Here is a 9557-nt window from a genome sequence, read left to right as displayed (position 1 = left end):
TATATATATCAAATACATACTCATTTATCGATATCGAATATTTCCCTTGTTCCTTATAATAGCTACTTCCTCTTACAATCCCATACAAAAGGCATTTTAAAAGCAATGAAAGCATCAAACGCTTATTAGACATACTTACAATATATCACAAAATGTTTGTTTACATTTGGTGGACTTACATAAAGTCTTTTAATAACAGTATGTGTAGTAATATGATTTATTTCATACCGCTACAAATTCAATGAACATGCTTTCGATTTTATATCGATATGATTAAGAAAATAATCAAATAGAGAAATTCATACTTGCGAAGTTATTAGTTATACTATTTTTTTACCCCCTAAAGAATAGTCCGATTTCATTATAAAAAATCAGTTTCTACGTGGTATTACAAGATTATTTACATGGAATGTCCCTAGACGTTATAAACATTTTAACAATAAAACAATTTAAATAACAAAAGTAACAATATTATCGTTCACCAATGCAACATTCGTAGTTTCTGTAACGTAAATATGTTATGTAAATAAGTCAGTTCTTTTGTATTCTATTAAAAAGTTTTATATTTCATGTGTCATGAAATTCCATTCAGTGATTTTCAGGTAATTTCCAATAAGGAATTAAATGCGTAAGATGCGATGTATCAATTAACTAGTAAACGCATTAAAATATAAATTTGGACGTTTCAAACAAAATTATCGAGATGTTTTCCTATACAGAGTACGATTCGGTAAATTTGACAAAAAACATATAACTCACAGCACAAGCAATGACTTCTAATTTTTGTTAATTTTAATTGACGTTCCATGCAGTTGTAAAAAGATCACAGTTGTGCATGAACATCATCGAATGAAAAATTATCATTTCTGACGTAAATCTTTGTTTCTATATCCTTTCCTCATCAAGAATTTAGTTTTGCACCTAATGGTTGGGGTCTTGAATTGCGTTCAATTCTCTTCTGCTGCTGCTCGAACAGCCGTTGCTCCCTTTCTCTTCGCTTCTGTTCTCTTAATGTTTTTGTGGGGTCTCCAAATTCCTTTGTTGTTTCTTCTTCCCAGCCAACAGCATTGTCTTCCCATTCTCCTAGCTCATTCTATGTAAATATAATTTCAGAAATTATATAGTTCCTTCTCATTAAAAATGGTCATGTAAGAAATGTAAACATACGGATGGTACAAGATCATTCGCCATGGCAAATTTTGATGCGTTCCAGGATGTATTTTCCGAAGCCTTATCATTTACAAAAATCTTTGTCTGTGTTGTAATCTTTGGTGTCATATTCTATGATAGATATAAGAAGTTAGATATAGATATTTCCCAGTTGTTAAAGTAATAGAAATAATTACCTCGAAAAAATTTGGTTGCTGCTCCTCTGTAGATTCTGGCAGTTTAGAAACTTGCTGTCTGTATTGTTCGATTTTTGCTTGTACCGTGTTAACTGGCCTATCCGGCACGACCACGACAGGATTTTCTTCCCATTGATCCCAGTGCTCTAATTCCTTGAGCAAGCATCTTCAGTGATTACTATTATCGGAGTCAATGGTACAACAAGATTTCCATAATTTTTGAATCGTTGCAAAAGAGATGAACTTAAAAAAATGGTGAATGACAATGTTCGAAACTCACTGGTTGTGTTGTGTTGTTTACGGTGTTTGGTACTACGCCGATCGTGGAGAGAGGTATAGAATCACAAGACGACCTTCTTCGACGTCGAAGACAGCACATCGCACGCCTAAATACTCCCAGAAGTAATACGATGAGGGCTTTCAAACGATTTACTAAAAATTCTACTGCCATCGTAATATCGGCATAGATCTAACCTCTTTTACAATGATATAAAATTGTATATGCTTTTATTACAAAGAATCAAGACTGATCAAATGCCATTTTGCTGAAAAATATTTAGAATTAAGTAATTTTACTGTCGTGTCACTTTGTACATACTTTATAAACACTAATAACTGCTAATAATAAGTATATTCTCCATCCGGCACAGAACTTCTCGTAAAACAATAAAGAGGTTATCGAGAAATATCGATTAAAATCTATGCGTCGACTGTCGACTCATTTTCAAACTTTCAACAGGTTGTTAGTTGCTATCAGAATTAATCGTAATTCGACCATCTTGCGATTCAAATTTGAATTTTTGTAAAGCTGTAGGAATTATATTTATTAACAACTTATGTATAATCTTTCTTTATTTCTTTACAAAATCTTAAATTATATTCACGAGAGGAGTAAAATATATATGTACAATGTAATAATTAAGTAAATAAAAAGTAATTAAGACATAAATGTTTATTTATTTTATAAAAAATAATATTGTTATATTTCAGAGTTTATGTACGAACGCATTTTTCGCGTTTCGTTCTACGATCGAATTTACACTTTTGGTACGGACCGCATTTTACTCCGCCACAATAAACGTCGTCTGAAAAATAAATCTTATGTACCTTAGAAGATAGAAATCTTAAAAAATTATGTAAACTCTTTTACCATTTGATGATCCTTTATATCCATTGCCGGTACTAACGGGACTCGCTGAAACACATGACTCACTTCCGCATTTATTTGGGCAGCATTTCTCATTAAAAGAGCATTGAAAATCGGAAACACATTTAGGAGTGCATTTTGAAACACTGTTTTTTAATGGACAATGTCCTTCTTTATCTAAAAAATTATTAAATTATAAATTAAGAATTTTCCTTTTGCGTAAAGATAATTTTAATGCGCCATTTTTGAAAATAGAAACTCATTTCGATTAATTCTAATATCGAATAAATTATACGACATCAAGATTGTCAAATAGATCAATAAATACTTGTTAGCTATATTGAAATACTCGCGTGGTAATATAGTAATTATGTAGTATTATCTTTATATTTTATGATTGACAAAAGACAGAATATGTAATCATAGATGAGATATAGGATGAACCAAAATATCTTACAGAATTTGTAGGAAATCATTTCTTATAAAAAGTCACATTGATTTTTCTATATTTTTCTATATCGACGATTATATCTGAACGTATCTGTATATATTTCTCAAAGTAAAACATTTATTGGCAATAGGCATAATCAAGATATACGTGAGAGATATAAAATATGACAAATTATTAATTAATAGACAATTAAAATGTCAATATGTCGATACTAATTATAGACAATAGAATTATATTTATAACATTATCGCATTCGTTTGAAATAAATTCATAATTCAATAGCAAGAAAAGTTCTATTAGTTTTATACGAAATGTCAGTAAATAATATATCTACATACAGGTGATTAATTAACTTACGAGACAGCTGTGCGTCTGCCACAGCAATTAATAAGCACACAGCCAGGACCATAATTATTCCTTTCTCTATAATGATATACACTTGATTATTTGATAGTTCGAAAAATAAAATAATGTATTACTGCACAAGATGTCTCAATATAAACAAAAAGTAGAAAAATTTATCTTTTTAGACAGTTTTTCTCATTTTCAGAAATGACAAAGTTATCTCTTCGATGGAATTCTCTCTTTAACTCACATTAACTTTTTGTTAACTTAAAACACCTTATATAAAAGTCTCAATTTTCATAAATACACATACTATGCATTGTTCTTTGTCGAGGATCCTCTTCCACAATTTTAAAATCACCAGATCTATTCAACTGCAAGATGAACAACGTCTAATTGGTGCGTGATAAGAGCTCAGACTCTTAAATCTTTCTCTGTCATTTTCTTTCCTTATCCATCTACATAACAATCTTCATGTCATTATCTCATTCGTTTCCACCTCTACTCTGCGGTCAGCGAAAGGAATATGTCGTGAAACAGCGGCACGTAGGGAACCAGCTGATTCAACTTCTTGATATTTCCCGACATCATTGCAGTTTATGAACGCATTTATGACTATTATTGATATGTTTTTACGTTTGTGACTCAACTGTTCGACGAACAATGTAGTTGGATATTTCAATTGAATACGTGAATTTACGTAAAACTAATGCAGACCTCAGGTTCGTAGATCATTCTTTCATTGATACAAATTACGTATTTTTATGTATTTTATTACGAGCCATTTTAGACGTATTAAGCGACAACAATAAACGCGTTTACATTGTATCTATTTGAATATTTTTTATTTTTAAATCAATACTGGAAAATTTCACGATTTTGTGATTAAAATAATATATTCAAAATAATTCTATTTTTTGAATAAAACATTTGGTTGTTTTTTATTTTAAATTAATATCGAACAAATTTTTGAACTTTTTATAATATATATAAGAGAAGTTTTTATACAGTAAGTAGGATTTTCTGAATTGTTCTGAAATGGCCCCAGAGAAGATGCCATCCTTTTTCTGTTCCTTATCTAGTCTTTTTAGCAGTTTATTTTTTGTTTTTTTTTTTTTTTTACTTCGTTTTATCTATTTTCTAATAATAAAATAGTTTGATACGATTTTATATTAACGATTATTTCCTAGGATTTTAAGAAAATAGAAACGATCCTCCATTTAGTCTGTCTTGCTAATGACCTTCTCTACTTGGATTTCGTAAATGTATTCTTCAAGGATCTATGCAAATTTAGGTCAATAGGTTAATAAGGTGACGCATCATTTACATAAGGCCACTTACCAACGAATTTGTTTCTGAGAAATCATTTAAGAAATTAGAAGGTCAACATAGAGCATCCTATTTCAATTACAAACTCGCATATATGTATAACAAGCACTGTTATCTGTTATTTAAGATATCAATGAATTTTTAAATCTAGAAATTTAAAAATTAGATGGTTTAAAAAGGGGTATAAAAAGAGTATAAGGGGTATAAAATCTGATATATATTAATTACAACATCTAGTTAAGAGCAAGATTTTTAATTCACAACTATCACAAATTTTGTAACAATTACAAGATATGGCACAAGGATATATTTAGTTACAAAATATTAAATAAAAAGAGAATCATATTTTCCTGTTAATATTTTATGGCGATCTGCAATTATTTTAACTAATTGAAATAACGTAGATAATTATTTGGATCTCTGGAATTGATGTAAGGATTCCTAGGATTATTATAAAAGTCTTCCGATTCGTCTGCAAATTCAGTCACCTCAACATCTGGTTTTTGACATGCCAATGCTCCACATCTATTTTTGCAACATTTCATTGTTCCTCTACAATCATTGTCAACACTGCAGGTTGGTGAACACACCCATCTTCCTTTTGGTTTTGCTGGACACGAACCTGGTTTCTCTAAATATACAGATTAAATCAAATTTTATATTTGAAATCAAAGTTAGGCATTTTTAAAAGGTTTTCAATTATTAAGAATTTGAATAACTTTATGCCGTTTCTACCAATTAATTAACATAAAATTTAGTTATCAACTTTGTTATTAATTGCTTTACAGTGTCACTTTACCAGTAGGAACTGTTTGCCTCATGGTAACAGGTTTTGTGCAAACAAAACCTCCACAATTGGTTGGACAACATTTGCCAATTCCTAAGCAGTGTGAGTCGGAGAAACAAGACTGACTACAAATCTGCACTGGCAAAGGTGGTGGACAGGAACCTGGTTTCTCAGCAAAAGGTTCGTACCTGAAGACATTATTTCAATTGCGTGAGAAAGATTCATTAGCAGACTGAGAGTATTTATGTAAATTCATGTTTTTTTTTTTTTTTTTTTTTTAAGAACATAACTAAAACAGTAGGATTTAATTAGAGATTTGATTCTCCACAAACTCATTAGATATTATAAAGAGTTACTATACTTTGAATATTTTATGTCTATTCTTATATATTTTCCCGTCTTTAAAATGTTCATAAATGCATAAAAATCCGTAATCTGTTCATCATAAACAATCAATCAATTAATTAAACAAGGTAGAAACAAACCTGGATTGAGCAAGCGTTGTGGCCAAAGACAACGTAGATACCAAGACCATCGTAAGCAATTTCATTTTTCAATTAGTTTACTCACTTAGCTGACTCGAAACTAAAAACGAAAAACGTATGTATTTGTAAAAACTTCGATTATTTCGATAAAAACTTTGTTCGTGAAATTTTCGTTTAAAGAATATCTATTTTAAATATTTATTTCTCCTAACAGGAATTCCACTATTTCACATATTCGGTAAACACAACTATTATTTTCTGTTAATAATAATTATCATATTTTATAAATTGTTTAAAAAATCGCACAGATATACTGAATTACTTTGTGTTAATGCTTTCAAAACTGAAATGCGATCGATTATGACACCGTTGACTCTCAGTCGTGAGTCGACAAACGAAGAAACAGGTGATCGAGACTTTTGCTGAAGAGAGAAGAAATTCTCTCCTATATAAGATCGATCCCCACTCAATGATAAACGTAACGAGCATGTTGTAACTCCTTAACGGAAATCGGGGATCGTTGGACCTACCTCGGATGTCGAACCGCAACGGTAATTAGCCTGGCAAATTAACGAGAAATCTAAATCGAACGGAAGGAAGATAGTGGTTTCTGCGAGCTTCAGGGTTAACGAAATGAGTGGGTTGTAGTCAAATCATTTCCTGATCGTTGACCTGAGGGAAGCATAGTTTTTTCTTTATTTTTATTTTAATACCGATTAGAAATTTAAATTTATGAATCAGAGATTTATAGATATTAGTAATAAATATTAGTATAAAAAATTAGTAATAAATTTATAGATTCTTCTTTATCTTTTTTCTTTATTTCATTCGCACGAGAGACGAACCAAATTTTTTGATTTGCTAATCCATGAAAGCTATCGTTATAAGAAATTAACGTCAATACAGTAGTATAATATATACGTAAATATTGCAATGAAAATTGTTTAATTTGTTAAGTAGATTTCGAAGAATATCTCTACATAAATGAATATCAATTTCTTTGGTGGGATATTTGAATAAACATTAATTTTTATTAGTAGCATTGGATGATTACCGATTTCGTGTATTCTGATATATTTTAACGTAGAATTTGTAGAATTTAGATTTACTGTAAATATTGAAAAAGGTAAGAAGTCAGATTGATTGAGCAGAATTTGAAGCAAAAGATAATTGAATTTTCTATTCATAGATATCTCTTTAAACAAATATAAAAAATCTGCGTTGTATTTATTTCATGTATTTTTCATTTCAAATGCTTCTTTTAATCAAAGAATAGAAATACCTTTATGTCCAAAGATACTCGTTCTTCGTGAAAGAAAGGACACGTTATTCGACTCACCGTCAATAATTGTATGGGTACTTTTCGAGAATTTTAGAACGCTTGGTTATTCCTGGCCGTGATGTTGATACCACGACAGGTTATTTGATACTGTCGATGAATACTCAATCGCATGTTTTATTCAAAAAAACACATTTGTCTGTACATGCATGAGCGTGACATCATTTGTACTTCAACGATATCTTGCTTGCAGCATCGAAAGTATCTACATATCTTGTAACAGTGTGTTAGGTTCTGGCGTCTTTTGAAAGATAATTCCTAATATGAATATTTGTCATTTTTTATTCATATTAACAATTTAATCGATATTTTGTTATTAGGTTTAATAACATTTATAGAATATTATCTAAGAAGCTTGATAATGCGTAAGAGAAGCGAAACTTTGCAAACTTTGTGTTAACAAATATGGTTTTTATCTTTGATTAACGACAGATTTGGCAAGAATATTTACTCATGCTTTTTCCCCCCTTACTATTGAAATTTACATACACGGACACGGTAAATTACATAATGCATATTTAACGTGCAATTTCCGAGAATAACACGGCTTCCTAGAAACGTTCCTCACAGCAAATGCACCTGATAAAAATTATGACTTTCTGACAATGCATAAATTATACTCGATATTATCAATACTCCATATTTCACTATGTTTATGGTATGCTACGTAATTCATTCATGATCAATTCATAATCAATTGATTATCATTAAAGTAACACGAAGATCCGATTGAAATAATTTTGCAATTTCTATTATCTTTAGTTTTATTGGTATAAACATAAATATAAAAAAGACATAGTAGTATTTCTACTGGTAGACATAAAAAAGAATGGTTTTGTGAAATATTCTACATTATGATATTACAATCAAAACGATAAATGCATCCTTGGTACTTGAAACGCATTTCGTCGTCATTCTTATAAAGATGTAAGACAAAAGGAATTTCGTCACCTGTACAAAGTATTGTTTACGCTAGAAAATGATTACAACATATGGTGCATGAATTGTATGAATAATAACATAATGATTACGCGACGCCATGTATTCTTAACGCAGTCTTTGGCGTCATCGACATTTTTTTTTTTAACAATTGTTGTATAAATTGTTCTAACTTAATCCTAAGGACTGACGATATAGAAAACTGGTTACAATAATAATAGAATATAGAGTAGAGGACAGTATGTACAGATTGCGATTTTGGCTTCCCGCCAAAAGATGAAAATTTGATTTGGCGCTCGCTAGCATTGTATTCGTTCTTGGACCGAGATCCGAGCATCGGTTAATTAACATAATATACAACTTAGTGGCGTAATCAGAAAGCCTCGAATGCTTGTTGATCAATAAGATTCTTAAAATTTAAAAATTCTCTAAAATTTCCTAAAAAAAACGTAGTAAAATAATTGTCTTAACGATTCGGGTTCCGAAACTTAAACTTAAAATCTTTGAAGATCTCAAATTTATCGATCTTAATGATTTGAGATCCCCAAATTTGTTCCTAATCTAATAAAATTTATGGAAATATCGAAACGATTAAAATATTTTATAATATACTTAAGACACTTTAAAAATATCTTCGATACTATGAACAATAGTATATTTCGCTTATCGATAACAGTAACAAGTTAATAATTAATTATACATTGGTTTTATTCTCGTAACGCATTCGAGGCAGTTTTAGACTAATAACGACCAACAAACGCACTTAATTGCAGTACAATACCATAAACAAAAACTACAGATTAAGTTGCACCTCACTGAGTATTAGAACAAAGAGAAAGAAAGATAAAAGAACGAAGGTAATGTACATAGAAGACATGAGCCATAGCGACTATCTTGAACCGAACAATTTACAGTTAAATACGCTATTAATACTAAGGATTACGAAGAACACTGACGTCGAGTACTTGAAATCATACTCGAGTATTTCTCCAATGAAAAACGATCGCCGAGAGCACTATTTTTGAACGATCCGCCCATTAAAGTCTCCAGTCGGAGAAACGACTTCTTTTCAAGTACTTCTATTCGTGGTAATCGTTTTTATTTTACTTCTTCGTGGTAACTGTAACAGAAAATAGAAACAAAATTTTGATGAATCGACTGTACGAGCGAAATGATTTGCACACACACACATATATAGCGTTAAAAGTAGCAAATGATGATGAAAGTTCACTAAAGCGTCTTAAGTAATCGACAACCTTCGTGATTCCCCGCTAAGTAAAAGGGAATGGCCAGTGACTAAACTGGTAAGGAATTCGTGGAGTAGATTTCAATTAAATTAAAATTCTATTTGGTCATTTGGTTATAGATGCAATTTAAACTCCTTTAATA

At 30.5% G+C, this 9557-nt stretch overlaps 4 protein-coding genes across 8 annotated transcripts in view; all 4 read right to left on the bottom strand.

Annotated features, from left to right (window-relative positions):
- Positions 1 to 201: 201 nt before the first annotated feature.
- Positions 202 to 2125, bottom strand: LOC139995671 (uncharacterized). The gene is made up of 4 exons (XM_072019351.1): positions 1627 to 2125; positions 1347 to 1499; positions 1168 to 1281; positions 202 to 1093 (listed from the first exon to the last, which is right to left on the bottom strand). The coding sequence occupies exons 1-4, from the start codon at positions 1795 to 1797 to the stop codon at positions 902 to 904; spliced, it is 630 nt and encodes a 209-aa protein (XP_071875452.1). The 5' UTR covers positions 1798 to 2125; the 3' UTR covers positions 202 to 901.
- A 155-nt stretch (positions 2126 to 2280) lies between these two features.
- Positions 2281 to 3732, bottom strand: LOC139995675 (waprin-Thr1). Its single transcript, XM_072019359.1, has 4 exons — positions 3603 to 3732; positions 3302 to 3367; positions 2497 to 2670; positions 2281 to 2431 (listed from the first exon to the last, which is right to left on the bottom strand). Exons 1-4 carry the CDS (start codon positions 3607 to 3609, stop codon positions 2340 to 2342), a joined length of 339 nt encoding a protein of 112 aa, XP_071875460.1. The 5' UTR covers positions 3610 to 3732; the 3' UTR covers positions 2281 to 2339.
- A 1123-nt stretch (positions 3733 to 4855) lies between these two features.
- LOC139995673 (WAP four-disulfide core domain protein 2) lies at positions 4856 to 7340 on the bottom strand. Of its 4 annotated transcripts, XM_072019356.1 has the most exons (5): positions 7173 to 7340; positions 6421 to 6562; positions 5891 to 5990; positions 5418 to 5593; positions 4856 to 5249 (listed from the first exon to the last, which is right to left on the bottom strand). In XM_072019356.1, exons 3-5 carry the CDS (start codon positions 5953 to 5955, stop codon positions 5005 to 5007), a joined length of 486 nt encoding a protein of 161 aa, XP_071875457.1. In that variant the 5' UTR covers positions 5956 to 5990; positions 6421 to 6562; positions 7173 to 7340; the 3' UTR covers positions 4856 to 5004. The 4 variants fall into 4 exon arrangements, with proteins under 4 accessions (XP_071875457.1, XP_071875456.1, XP_071875459.1 ...); XM_072019355.1 differs by lacking the exon at positions 6421 to 6562 and having other exon boundaries at positions 7173 to 7338; XM_072019358.1 differs by lacking the exon at positions 6421 to 6562 and having other exon boundaries at positions 7230 to 7306.
- A 153-nt stretch (positions 7341 to 7493) lies between these two features.
- Stumps (DBB domain-containing protein stumps) overlaps positions 7494 to 9557 on the bottom strand; it is a 45688-nt gene continuing 43624 nt past the window's right edge. For both annotated transcript variants that reach the window (XM_072019349.1, XM_072019348.1), the window contains exon 19: positions 7494 to 9288. In XM_072019349.1, coding sequence (XP_071875450.1) covers positions 9272 to 9288 — 17 coding nt within the window. In that variant the 3' untranslated portion in view covers positions 7494 to 9271. The remainder of the gene's footprint in view (positions 9289 to 9557) is intronic.

Source organism: Bombus fervidus, chromosome 16 (genome assembly GCF_041682495.2).
Source record: "Bombus fervidus isolate BK054 chromosome 16, iyBomFerv1, whole genome shotgun sequence".
NCBI classification, from domain to species: domain Eukaryota; kingdom Metazoa; phylum Arthropoda; class Insecta; order Hymenoptera; family Apidae; genus Bombus; species Bombus fervidus.
Note: the sequence above shows the minus strand (reverse complement) of the source record. Positions and strands in the feature narration are given on the sequence as shown.

Excerpts from the sequence above, each read along its gene's own strand:
- LOC139995671 (XM_072019351.1), bottom strand. The coding sequence starts at position 1,797 with ATGGCAGTAGAATTTTTAGTAAATCGTTTGAAAGCCCTCATCGTATTA. Across the intron at positions 1,500-1,626 it reads TAAACAACACAACACAACCA|GAATTAGAGCACTGGGATCA; the intron begins GTGAGTTTCGAA and ends TGCTTGCTCAAG. Across the intron at positions 1,094-1,167 it reads CGAATGATCTTGTACCATCC|AATGAGCTAGGAGAATGGGA; the intron begins GTATGTTTACAT and ends ATATTTACATAG.
- LOC139995675 (XM_072019359.1), bottom strand. Across the intron at positions 2,671-3,301 it reads GGCAGACGCACAGCTGTCTC|ATAAAGAAGGACATTGTCCA; the intron begins GTAAGTTAATTA and ends ATAATTTTTTAG. Across the intron at positions 2,432-2,496 it reads ATATAAAGGATCATCAAATG|ACGACGTTTATTGTGGCGGA; the intron begins GTAAAAGAGTTT and ends TTTATTTTTCAG.
- LOC139995673 (XM_072019356.1), bottom strand. The coding sequence starts at position 5,955 with ATGAAATTGCTTACGATGGTCTTGGTATCTACGTTGTCTTTGGCCACA. Across the intron at positions 5,594-5,890 it reads ACAACGCTTGCTCAATCCAG|GTACGAACCTTTTGCTGAGA; the intron begins GTTTGTTTCTAC and ends TAATGTCTTCAG. Across the intron at positions 5,250-5,417 it reads GAGGCAAACAGTTCCTACTG|AGAAACCAGGTTCGTGTCCA; the intron begins GTAAAGTGACAC and ends CTGTATATTTAG.